The 13,717-nt window shown below is 45.0% G+C and overlaps 1 protein-coding gene across 1 annotated transcript in view; it reads right to left on the minus strand.

Annotated features, from left to right (window-relative positions):
- grid1b (glutamate receptor, ionotropic, delta 1b) overlaps positions 1–13,717 on the minus strand; it is a 490,341-nt gene that overhangs the window by 68,599 nt on the left and 408,025 nt on the right. Inside the window, exons 6-7 of the mRNA XM_040135538.1 lie at positions 6,568–6,741; positions 3,847–4,008 (exon numbers count right to left, since the gene is read on the minus strand). Coding sequence (XP_039991472.1) covers positions 3,847–4,008; positions 6,568–6,741 — 336 coding nt within the window. The remainder of the gene's footprint in view (positions 1–3,846; positions 4,009–6,567; positions 6,742–13,717) is intronic.

Consider the following 13,717-nt stretch of genomic DNA (forward strand, 5'->3'; position numbering starts at 1 on the left):
CATATACCTGCAACGAATCGTAGATGAAAAATAAACTCATCAGGCTTTGTGTAGCAACGGTACTGTTTCTGAATGACCTCATTAAACAGACCTTTAGTATTTTTTAACTGCTTCTCATCAGCTGACGTGTGAGAAAGTTGTCGACAGTGCCGATGCATTGACAAGGCTGCGAATCCAGAGGATGCAGACATTAACTTCCAGTTCCTTTAAATGTACTTTTATCCTGTGTCCATAGTAAAATAGGCCTCGTCAGTGTTGTTAAGTTTAATGTTCGCGCAGATAAAATATAATGAGGTGACAGAGAGAGGCAGGGAGACAGTAAGACATGGGGAGGGAGGACGAAGGAAGAAAGACACCGAGGAGACATTAAAAGGGGTCAAAACGAGCGACGGAGAGGAAAATCATACGAGAAAGGGAAGGAAGAGAAGAGGAAAGAGATACGGTAGGTAAGGAAATCACAAACGAGAGGGATAAATAGAGAGAGAGAGATAAACACTGAGAAAACCTGGAAAACAGGGACGGCAAACGCAGCTTTATCGCGGCCTGCAGGGGACCCGTGGTAGAGTTTTGCCCTGGCAACGTCGGAAACTGCTCCTGCCTCTAGCATCCAGCTGTGCCCCACGACGCCGTGAGAGCTGCTAAACTGTGTGATATCGATGTCAAATTGGCAACCCCAAATCGCCATGGAAACCAACAGTCCGGGGGAGAACGGGAACCGATGCAGAGACCTGCTGTTCAGTAGTTTATTAACGAATGATCAGTTAACTCTGCCTTCTGGTTCCCTCGTCGATTACTCCCATGGCTTTTATGCAGAATATACACAGCAAACAATGTGTAGAGATGGATAAGATATCACAGAGACTATGACTCCAGCCGGCTCACGACCGCGGCAATGCTCAGCGCAAAGGCCACGGAAGAAAAGTCGTCTCGTGGCTTCCATCGGCTCCTGCTGGATGCAAAGCAAGAGTGAAGACACCCGTCGCCGCAGGCCAACAAACTAAGCGTCCCTCCGTCAGCGTCAAAGGTCGCTGTCATTGTCACCTGGAGGAGAATAACGTTTCTTGATGTGTGTTCTGCTCTGCGAGCTGCTTGCCACCAAGTCAGTGATGCTGCCCGTCCTCCGTCTGTCTCTCAGCGCTGAAGAAATCTAAGTTTACCGTATCGCTATCTGAATATCTCTTCAACGGGGGACTGCTTTCTGAACTCTGCCTCTCAGTACCGTGTGTACTGAAGGCGTCATTTGTGTAATCTGACGTGTAATTCTAATGGAAAATTTTGTGTGCGGGGAAAACATGAGAGCCGCAATAAAACACACAGTTATGGACGTGACGGCAAAATTGAGACATGCATCTATGACGCACAAATGCAGCTCAGACACTAGGAGCGGTTTACTTGCACCCCCCCCCATGACCTGTTTGTGAAGGAAGCCCTGTACTTATACGTAACCACAACATGTTCACCCAAATTCATCAGGTGGTGCTAGACAGTATCAAGTAACACCGCACAGGTGGGCAAAGACCGAACGTGCTTTGAATCGCGAGTACAGAGCCCTCTTAAATGCGATGGCATGTCCCTGGTACTTTCAGTTAGGCTGTCGGCTCGAACACACACACACATATTTCCAATTTAGACACACTTGTAGGAGGAAAGACGGAGGTTGCATCTTGTGATGCACTGAACAAAAAGTTCAGGGTGAAAATGCTCTGCTCCTGCCATTTTTCACCCTGAGTCCGTCGTCCTCTCACAAATTCATTTTCCATCTCATCGGCAAAGTAGTCGGGCTGAGAGCGCCTGGCGGAAATGTTGTTTAAGTTCAGCGAAAACGGCCTGTGGAAAATTCTGACAATAAAAGCTTCACACAGGGATGTTTTATGGTCACAAATGTGAATTTCAAGAGTAGAGCTTCAACATGATGGCAAAATGTTGGTACTGTCAGGGAAAATTGGGGGTTTTGAAAACATTTGTCATTTCCAAAACCAATCACACACGTACAAGCGCACATTCCCGGTGGATTAGTCCTTCACGATATTTCTACCATCTACCTGGCACTTAACGGGATAACGGGAATGACTGCTGTTGTGATAACGTTCCTTCGTCGGAGCGGCGTAACCTGCCGCGCAGCCTTTTTAGCCTCTGAGTCAGCGAGATTAATGGATCTGTTATCCCAAACTCCCTGGACTGTGTTTCATCGCCCGCTACCTGAAGCAACACAACCACAACAAGGCGGCCCCTCGCATTGTCTTAGCACTGGACCTGTTTTTGGCCTGAACACCCAATTACAGTTTTATTGAAATGAAATTAAACATCGTTCTTCCTTCTCTTCTCGGTGTTTACAGGTGAAGATGTTCTGTGCTTCTATTGGCGAACGTCACAGAACAGGTAGCAGCAGTCGGGCCGGCGTCGGTTGTCTGTCACTGCGACATCACCCGGGATGAAAAGACGAAGCTCATTGTGGCCCTTGACGCCTCGCATCTGTCAGGTTGGGCAGTTATCAGGCTGATATCGTGTAGTCTGATTTAGACCTGACTGCTTCTCTGTCGTTGCTCGTTCGCAGCTGCTTCCTGTGAGCTGAATCATCGCAGCCAAGCAAAGTGATGAACATTTGGGGTCATTTCCAAGCACGCTGCTGTTCAAACAAAACTGTCGACAGGCTAAAACATGCGAAAACAAATGGAAGAAAAAGAAAAGCAAAGTAAAGGACAACATACTGTATGTGCTGCTCCATCCTAGCAACACGTAGAATCTAATACGTGGCTTATCTGCAGTCTATCCCCTGGCCACAGAGAGAACATGTAGAAAACATAATCTTCCCAATGGACAGCTGTATTTTCAGTCATAATTGAATAGTCTAAGAGCTGTCTCCTGTCTGAAGCACCGCCAGAACGTACCGCAGCGGTGACTTTCGTCAACTTGAACGCCGGGTGCTTCTGTCCATACCACTGAAGAACTCCGGGTGGCGTCGAAGGCCCGTGCCGCTAAGGGAATCAGGGCGTGTCTGCAACCGGCACTGACGCACGCCCAAGCTGCTGCGAGAAAGGTTCAGCTCGGGGTTTACACGTATGTGCTTATTAAACAGGAGGCGGAGAGAAAAGAAAGATCGCTAACGAGCTCAGGGGATGTTTTATTTTTAATTAAAAAAACGGAGCTACTGACGACAGCTGATATGATGCTTTTTAGATGTGCATCAGAGTTTAGGCTGAATGATTCGTTTCATGTTTCACCAGCAGCGTTTCATGTTTTATTTATGTTTCGTTAACAAACTCTTAAGGTTGGCATAGATCTAATCATACTTTAATGTTCCCCTCCACATGCGCTCCTCAGTCTTCAAAGGCTTTTACGATTTTTACGAATCTTTGATAGAAAAGAACAGATACCATTTTAAACGATATTGAATCAGACAAGGTATAAGCTGCACTTCTCTGTTCTAATACTACAGAGGAGATCAAGGCAATTTGGTAAATTTACAAGCAACTGCATTCAAGCTGTTAATCAGCTCAGCGGCCTTGAAAAAAGAATCATTAGAGCACTTTCCAAGTGGATTCGTGGATGAACTGTTCTATATTTAGCTTCATTCAAACCTGTCTTTGGTTGTGATATCAAAAATACAAAATTCAGACATACTTTTAATACAAAGTAAAGGTTTGAATAACCACAAAGTGATCACAACAAATAATTAAGAGGAATCAAGTTTGCTCTTGTCTAAGAATTCAGTGGAATGGCTGCAGAGCAGTGGAGAGATTTGAAGACCTCTGCAGCAACTCGACACGTTTTGGTCCCTTCTTGTCCTAAATGCACCACGAGACCGAGGAGAAAGTGTGTTGGTTTGCGGCCAGAAAGCCTCCGTACCTTCTGGATGGTCTCCAGCATGGACCAGCCTCCGTTCCAGGGCTTGGTGGACTTCCGGATGCAGTTGAGACTGGCCATACTGTGCCACTTCCTGTCCTCCAACTTCCTGTAGAAGGCGTTGGCCAGCATCAGCACGCTGTCGTACAGGTAGAGGTTGGACACCTGGGGAGAGGAGGGGGGAAGGGGGCAGAGGGGAGACTCTAGTTAAAGGCGACAGAAACAGATCGGTGGTTAGTTCTGCGTAACCAGTCAGCAGTGATCCACGTACTCAGTTTCAGCTCTTCTGTGTTAAACTGGAATCCAGCGAACAACATGACAGTACCAGGTTTGTTTTATCCGTCTTTTTTCAATTCCCGCTGACTTCCTGCGACCTGGTGGACGTCGGTGATGTAAAAGCCACGCCGCACTTTTCCTAATTAGTTGTACCTGTGTGTCGGGTGACCTGATTTTCAGCGGTAGCAGAGTGGCGTCACGGGCACACATGAAAACTCTGCGGATGAATGTAATGGACTCCTTCCAGATTTCAGAGTGAGGGTGAAACGGAGACACACACGAGCCTGGTGGTGTTGAGATGACAGTCAGCTAGTAGCCAGCCAGTTCACATGTGATCAAGTCATCTCTCACCCTGTGATAGACCCCCCCACACACACACAACCACACCCACACACGGGCAGGGAGCAGAGTCCAAAGGCAGGGTGACAGATGAGCATCGCTGTGTCCAGATGAGCACAGCCGACAGCTGAGGCCGTGAGACACACACACACGAACGCACACCGAAAGGCTGAATCTGAGGAGAACACACCTCTATGACGGAGTCGCAGGAGAAAAAAAAAGGAACCAAATCTAAAAGATCCCTGGTTTTTTCTTGAAGGTGCCATTTGTGATCCAAAAGTGACAGTGAAGCAGTAATTCAAGGGCCAGAAAATGAATCTGTCATAGCATTGGGAAGCATGGACTGAGGTTGGACTTTACATGCAAGTGATGATGGCAGGATCCACTGGAAAGTGAGATTTCTTTTCTGTGTTGAGGCCTTTGGAACCTACAGTTTGTGGCCATGTTTTCCTACGTTCTCCTCCTGACAATCAGACTCACTAAACTGACACTAATGGCTGTCTGATGTTTAGTAAGACGCAGTCAGACCCAGCGAACCCACACGCGCTTGCTGCTTTAGGTTCACCTGCGGGAAGGGATTTTCTAGGCACGACCTCGTCTCAGTTTCTCCATCCACCTGTTTTATCTACATTTTCAATTTTGCATTAAAACAGAGTGGAAATCGACGAATGAAAAAACACGCTAAACTATCATTTCTCTTGGCGGTGGCGGAAAAGCTGGCAAACATTGGTGTCCTGCCGTAGCTCGCGGTCGCAGGCACGGCACAGACGGGTTCGGGTTCAGCTGTTCCGTAGGCGACAAGTCCAAAACCCCAAAGATACCTATCCAAAGATAGTAAGCTTTGATAAAAGATTGCAAGTGCCATTTTAGATCTGAAGCAGCAACAAAACGCGCGGACGAATCAGAGTTACCGGTGACTAATTAATGATGTCATCTCTTGAATATCTTCACATGACTTTAGTTGATGGTAACATGAAACCTATTCACATTTTATTCAGCTTAAATGTCAGACCACTTGATTTTTTACTTATTCCTGCAAAACCTTCCTCTGATAGAAATACAAGCGCTTCCCTTGACAGAAGCAGCATTCCCACATGTTAACAGAGGCAGAGCCAACCTGCCTGACAGTGTTTGATGGCTGGACGCTCAACTCTGTCCTTCACCAGCAGGACAGGAGGCCGGTGGGGGGGGCGACCGACATCAGTGCGCATTGAACCTTCTTTTGCATGTATTATTGAGACAAACGCCCTCGTTTACCTGCCTCCATTAGGGTTTCAGGTGAAGACAAAGAGGTTCGCCAGAGGTCATGGAGGACAAGGGAAAAGTAAAGTGAGAGAAGGATGAAAGAGAGACACAAAGTGAGGATCTCCAGATAGTGGGTGGCCGAGGAAGGAAGAAAGAAACATGAGGATGTGAAGAAGAACAGACCGTTCAAGAAATACAAGAGGAGAGAAAATCAGTTAGAAAGGGAGGAGAGATGGAAAGAAAATGTAGGAGGAGGAGGTGGAGATTGAAATTGAGAAAATGAGAAAGAAAAAGGACTAGTGAAGAGGTCGTGGGTTTGAAGAAGAAAAAGAAAGACAAACACGGGCAACTAGACCACAAATAGAAAGAACGAGGAAATTAAAAGCAGGGTAGAGGGGAAAAGAGAGAGAAAAGAAAAAGATCTTCCCCACACGCATTATCAGCCTCACATCAGCATGATGAAGGTGCACTCATATAATCACTCAGATGTATTAAAACTGCTGAAAGACTGTGGAGAAACAGGATTAAAACAGTTCTGTACGGCTGGCAGCACATTTTTCCAGCTCACAGCTAGCGTGACTTTGAAGAGGAATTGTGCTCTACTCATAGCATCACCACATAATGGAACAAATCTCAAAGAAAATAAGAGAATTTCATGATAATTATCTGCAGTTTTGTGTTTAAAATTTCATTTATGGCCAAAAATCTTGGTTGACTCGGGACGAGAGGGAGATATTCCCAGGAAGTGATCACTTTCAAATTAAGGGAAATCCTTCAGCCTTCGTCAGTATCTGGCTGCTGAGACCAGGTCTGAAACCGGAGCTCACGCTTCAGCAAACTCTTAAGATCCACGGATCCTGTTACCTCCAGGTTCTGCAGGTATCCTTCCTGCGGGTCACACAGCAGCGAGGAGATGCGGTGGTTGTGTCTCATACAGCGGGTGCTGCTGTCCTTCCACATGGGGAAGATCTGCCGGATCACCGTCATGCGCCCCAGTGCACTGTGGGTGAGCTCCAGGATCTCCGTGTCGCTGATTTCCTGCGGTGACGAAAAGGGAAGTTCGAAATGAAGGAGAAGCCACTGACCTCACTCAGTCTGAAGTCTTTCTGAGTGTGGCTGATTAGGTCTGATAACATTTTTCTGAGAAGCAGGAGCTGACTGGAGCAGATTTCTCTGGTGCTGTGATGTGAGTGGAGTGTGTGTATACGTATATAGGTGTAAGATTTACCCTGAGTAGCTCCAACTCTGCACCCGATGAGCAAAATAATGTTTATTTCCCCCGCCACATTAATTAATCAGGCAGTTTTCACATGAAAAAAAAACAATCACAGTGTCAAAGCCAAATAGAAGGGGGGGGGGGCTTACACATGCCATTAAAAAGCTTCCTTTATTGATGCACTTTTAATTGCTTGGACGCAGAGAAACCCAATTATTTTTCTGTGAGGTGTAATTATAGATAGCCTCAATCTAACACGAAGGGCATAAAATATTCTATGAATAATATAAGCTTTATTATGTTTTATAACACCAAACATAATTACAGTCCACAACCGAAAGAAGACTTGACCCCAGCAATGACGTGGGTCACTGGTGGGGTCAACTTTGTTGCACGCCTTGTGGAGAACCTCCCTTTATCCAATCAAAAATGAACTGGTGCTTGTCAACAAATGTCACACGGACTCACAGCTCTTTCGCTGAGTTTTGAAAACTCGTCCTTCTTTCAGATTACGCGTCAGATTAGTCCAAGCAAACTTGACTCCAGGTCAGGTTAAGAGTCTGTATTTGGGTTCTCTTGTGCTCAAACCACTCAGGAGCACAGAGAGAGGAAGACGCCTCTTTGCCGTTAAGTGAATAGTTTGTTTCTGACTTTCACACACGGACTGAACCCAACGAAACACTAGATTTGGGAAAAACGAAACTTGAGATAAATGTACCCGGACAAAACGGTACTCAACATCCGCGTAGGGTCCAGTAACATTTCGTTTACCTTGCCTAAATCTTCACAGTCCTAGCCTGTTCGATTTCCGACCTTTGAACAACAAACATGGACAAGTTGTCCTTAGGTGCTCTGAAAAACGGTCCACAACATGACGACAACGGGGCAAACTCCATCTACTGAGGAAGATCCGGAGTTGCTATTAAATGGACCCTGTGGTGGAACTGTTCACGTTTTGATTCACTTTCTAGAGGATCCAAATAGCTGCTCCACCACTGCCCTTCATGTAGAAGGTGGGACAGTAAGCAGGGTCTGAACTCCTCTCTCAAGCTCTCTTTATTCTTTTGTTGTCCTCATCTACACAATTAATTTTGTACGGACGTCAGAGACACACGGGAGAGAGCGATGAGGCGGTGGGATGCAGCCAGGAGGAGGCTACGGCGGTGGGCTTTTCAACCCGCCTCGCACCACTTAGTTCCCCTTGAAGCATGGTGAACCCTCGAGGCCTGGTTCACAGTCAGCATTCCGGTTCAGGGTTCCTCCGAGCCAAACTGGGAGAATCATTTCTTCGTGGGGCTGGTTTTATGCACAAGGAGACAAACGCAAACTGTTGACACAAAGTTGAAACACTTTCCTTTCATTGGAGGAAAATCACGAGTTTTATATTTTTAAAATATGTGTAGGGGTTGCTTCATATGTAATGAACCACCCACAGACTTGATTTGTAAATTAAAATGTTTCGTCTATGCCCGGCTCTAACGAAGAGGATTGACTTGTTAACACTGACTCCGCTGCGCCTTGTTCTCTATTTTCATCTGAGGCAGCGTCATATTTATTCCCTTACTTCAAGAAAATCTTGGATTTCAGATGTTCCCTTCGGGGTTCTGAGAAATGAGAGCAGGTAACAGAACACAAACCAGAAGATGCAGGGAAGGACACTTTTTCTTTTATATTACTTTAACAGAGTTGAACACAACAGCACAGCCTCTGGACAAAGCTGCACTGCGGGGACTCAGAGAGAGAGACGCAGTCAAACAATCAATATTCAAACTACTTGGAGGCACTTGTCAACCACAAAATGGAGGCAGGAGAGGCGCTGAAATGGCTGTGATTTTACAGAGGGCGGGTAATGACCTGAATTCAGGAACAGGCAGACCGAGGAGGGAGGTGACGTGGAGAGTGAATGGGAGCTGAGCTGAGGACCACGGGAATCCGCGGAAGAATCAGATAAGGGCTTCGGAGGCCCGTTGTTTTCCGAGAAAGACGGCAAACGTGTGGAACTTCACTTCCAGTAGCACGTAATGGTGCTGTTAGGACAGATGGGACCCTGACTGAGGACACTAAGAAGGTACATTGTCTACAGTTTACTGCAGCTTATTCAAAATAAATGCGGCTGCTGCTTAAGATTTCAGATGATTGAAAACACAGCATGTTGAGGAGTTTATCATACGCCTGCTGTTAGACACTATTATACGACTGCAGCTAGATATTATTAAACAATGCTGCAAGTCTAAACTATGTTTTCTGTCCAAAAGCCTGAATCATGACTTGCATCTGTGACATAAAAAGTTCTCTCAAGAGTAAAACTAATAAAAATTCCAGTTAGCTTTGCATTAGCTTGCGTAGATGTCCGGACTGTCGCAGACTAAGTTTAGAGAGAAATACACTGAAATAGCACGAGACTACGTCCTGTGAAAGTACCGGCTCTCTGTCCACAGTGTATGTACTGTAATTTATTTTGAAAATATACATATATGCATTGCATTATTGAATCTGCTGCTCTTCATTTTAATGAATGAAACGAACTCACAAGGTGGGAGGTTCATTTATCATCTGATTATTTTTCAGACAGACTTTTACCTACTAATGCCCTGCTGGAAGAGCTCCCCTGCTCTCATTACCTGCAGTCTAACAAGTCATTAGCCTTTGGTTCGTTCTTTGTGGTGATGGGGATAGATAAGAGGAGGATGGAGGATGGTGAGGAAACACAGGACAGAGAAACAAGGCTCTGATGGATTTAGCCGTCCATACAGATGGAAGGTTTAACAGCCACACCTGGGGAAGCTGTAATGTAACCTGGAGTTGTTTTTTGTTCACAAAGCAACTGATTTGCATTTCAAAGAGCTGTATTTCAGTCTTTTCCAGTCAGAGTCCATCTTCATCTCCTCTACACCCTCTGTTTTCCAGTTGATAGCTCAGGTAATTGGGTTATTTTTTAAAAACTAATTTCTAAAATACAACCTTAAGCAAGCTGATGTCTTGGCTAACAAAGACATCTTGAATAGATAGACGTGTGTAACAAGGTTGGAAAGGACCCTTTTATTCTCTTCTATGTTGTCGTGGACAGGCCTTTGACTACATTAACATTGACAAAATCACATATAAGTAAAAAATGTATTTATAGTCCAAAGTTAACTATTACTGACCATATACTTATGACGACCTGCACAGACTCTAACCACAATCTTTAGGACAATGGTTCCCAACTGTTGGTGGCCCTCTGAAGTCTACGTGCAACCCCCCTGTAGATCAACCAAGACTCTGGTTGATTGAATCGATTTGATAGGCCTGAAGAGAAAACTGTTCCGAATTTCCCAATAAAAATCAACGAATCATTGACGAAAAGTCAGAAAACCAAAACATAATCTGTGCAGCAGATTTGCATCATGTTTTAAACTTCTAAGTTGAAAACTGCTGCCATTTATTCCTTGAACACCGAGGGAGCAAACTTCGATCAGCTGCTTTAATCACGAAATCCTCAAAGCAGCTATAATGGATGTTTAATAGAATGTGTTTAAGGAAAACAGTGCTACAGTGGTATTAGAGGGAGAAAATTAAAACCCCAAATTCTTTTCTGTCTGAGTCTGAGCAGCTTCAGTGTGTTAGCCACAGACAGTCTGTGTGGACCTACAGCTGTTTCTCAGGTGAAACCTGACCGCTGCTGTTTCACAGGCTCTGTCCAACCACTAGGCTTCACTGCTGCCCGCTCAGTGTCTCTGTCATCTCTCCCTCACCCCCCCGGCCCCTTCCCCCGCTGCTTATTTGCTGTCCTCATCTCTCTACGCGTCCCCCTCTCATCACTGCCCCGTATGAAAGTCTCTCTCCCCAAGTCTTGTTAATTGGCATCAGTGGTGTTGTCTGCTCATGGCTGTTTGTACTACCAGCAGACAGAGGGTGAAAAGCACACCTGTCTTCTGGTGACAGCACGCCCGACGTTGCATGGCACCGCCGCCCAGCACTGCACAGAGGACACAGCAGTAATGTTTGTCGGACAGGGTCACCCAGGCATTAGACCTTGCTTGCTTTTGGTGGGTCTTGTCATTATCAATAAAGTCAGACAGATTGTCATTGGCGGCTGTAGGTCAGGTTGTAGGGGGGGTGTTTATTGTACCATTGGTGGTGCGACGCTGAACTCTAGATGGCTCCCCTAATCCAAGTAACTGGAGATAAACGTGTCAGCAAAAATGCATCTACTGTGATTCGGGACTTTGGATGCTGGTAAGAAGAAATAAGCATTTTGAATATCAGTCTTTAGTCTGCGGTATTCTGGGGTCAGTATTTTTCAAACCAATGGAAAATGGTTAAATAAAAAATGAATAAATAAATAAAAATAAGTCAGCTGTTGGATGAATCACTAATGCCGGTTACAGTTAACTGAAGCCCTGTTGTCAGCCTATAAAGTAAACTGTATAGTTTGGACTACAACATATTTAAGCTCTTAAAACAAGATGTGTTCTGTTCTTTTGACGGGGCTGGAGCTTTCTCGTGTCTAAAATCATTTAATTCCCTTTCCCTCACGTCGAGTCTGAATTGAATTCAAATTGTAAAATGTCTACCCTACGTGATGTCCTCAAATTCTAGATATACCTTAGAAATATTACACAGTGCAGCTTTAGCATATGAGAGGACTAAAGCCATCACAGATCTGCATGTAACCACCCCCCTTAACTAAAGAGGTGTTGCACAAGTCTCTTTTCCATTTACCTAAACACTGGATGGAGGGAGGAGACGGGACCGACAGGAGACAGAAAAACGGAAAGAGAAGGAAACGGAAATCAGCTGACATCTCACTGAACCGCCGTCCAGGACTATAAACTAGCGCCGTTACCTGTCTGGGCTCAGTGACACACTACACACTGGCACTGCCAAATCCTCAGGGGAGCGACGGAAGACGGGCGGGAAGACAGAGGCAGGGATGGGAGAGAGTATTTAGGGAGGATGTGAGAGGGTTGGGAGGTTGACAAGCCGTCTGGTTCACCCGCTGTTACACTCAGGATTTCACATTACGCTTGTCTGGAGGGATGAGAAGCGAGAGAGGGAGGCAGCAGAGGTAACGTTGGTACCTGATTTTGATCTAGTCTAGTCCTGACTCTTTTGATGTAGTTATTTATTTGTTCTAGTCGCATTTTTTCTGATGTAATGTTACATAAAATGTAAAATAAGTAAAGTGTTATCTGTAACGGTCGACGTGCTGGCCCGCATGTGGCAGTGGTTTGTGCCGGCTGTTTTCTTGCTGGTTCGTTCAGTGAAATTGTGGATGAGTTTAGTCCCTAAACCTCTTTTATTTGAAATGATCATTTAGTTTTAATTTGTTGAAAATGAAAAATCGTGCATGGGAACATGACCTGATGTGGTGAGGAAACTTTCCTAAAAGGAGCTGCAACCTTGGGTTGAAAACTTCCTGCCTCAGACAGTTTTAATCATAGTGGTTTCAAGGGAGACATTCAGGTCAGGTTCAGACAAGAGGAAACATGACCGGTGCAGTCCGATGAATTTTAAGAGTCAGTACATTTGAACCGTCCTGGCGCCAAGTAAAAGCCGAAAAGTGATTGTCACAGTTTTCGCTTTCAGCCGTGACTTTCGACTTAGTTTTCATCTCCTTTTGTTCTGGAAGAAAGAGGCAGAAACCTAAGATTTCCCTTGTTCCACTGTTTACTGAAGAAATTAACATTTAGTTGGAGGGAAGGAAGGAAGAAGAGAAGGTGTGAAAGTAGGAGGGAGGAGACGGAAAGAAAGGACTAATGGAGTTGAATAATTCTGAAAGATTTAAACACTCTGCTGATAAAAAAAAAGGCCTCTAGCGAGTACAAATGTTACACTGCAGCCATACTCCGCACTTGAAATGCAACCGGGACAAACACACATTTATCAAAAGAAATGTATTTCACTCTATTTCACTCTTTTGGTTGATTAAAAACACAGGGTATCATTAGTTAAATGATGACTTTGAAACAAAGCAGATACATATTAAGTGGATTAGGAGGTTGGCACCAAGCCGGGAGGTACAAAGCAAAAAAAAAGAAAAAGAAAATCTGGCAATGAAGCAAGCTCTGAAGTTTTTTGTACTCAGCCTTCAGCAGATGACGGTTTCCCCCGAATTAGGCTGTTAACACTCTTGTCAGCTCAGTTAATTGGCTGAGAAGACGCCTGGGTATTGATACGGAGGGTAGAGTGAGGAATTCAAAAGGAAAGATAATTCAAAACCAAAAACAGACGAGAAGTCTGCGCAGCTCGTTTGATTTTAAGAGTGAAGACACTTGAACTCTGTTGGCACCAAATAAAGGCCTGAAGGTGTCTGAAAATGTGCGTCCCAGTCTCGGTGGTGTGCTTTATTAGGAGTAAGACTGCGATTAAAAAAAAAAACAATCCGAAAACAAAAAAAGGCATGAAGTTAGATAGAGATGCTTGGGAAGCCGAACAAAACAAATGTGAGGGTTGGACCGGTGCTTACCAGAAGCTACAGCTTGTCTTCTCAGACGGCACAGACCAGCCACGGATTTTGAGGTGAAATCATGGAAAACTAAAATCAGGTTCGTTTTGATTCCCTCTGATGCGGCAGGATGACGAGTTGACAAAAATGTGTCAAAAAAACCTCTTTGCAGGTTGTGTGTCTCTGGTTAAGAAGGTTGGCTTGTAATTGGGCGGTCGAAATATCATGTTAAAAAATGACGAGTTAATGCTTGACACACACACTGCAGCTAAAAGCATTGAACGATAAGTTCCCATAGGTTGATGTAATGGATAAGTGTTTGAAACGTCTAGCTTCCGCCGCGCCAAACCGTAGTAGCACCAATGCAG

Source organism: Xiphias gladius, chromosome 9 (genome assembly GCF_016859285.1).
Source record: "Xiphias gladius isolate SHS-SW01 ecotype Sanya breed wild chromosome 9, ASM1685928v1, whole genome shotgun sequence".
Taxonomy (NCBI): domain Eukaryota; kingdom Metazoa; phylum Chordata; class Actinopteri; order Istiophoriformes; family Xiphiidae; genus Xiphias; species Xiphias gladius.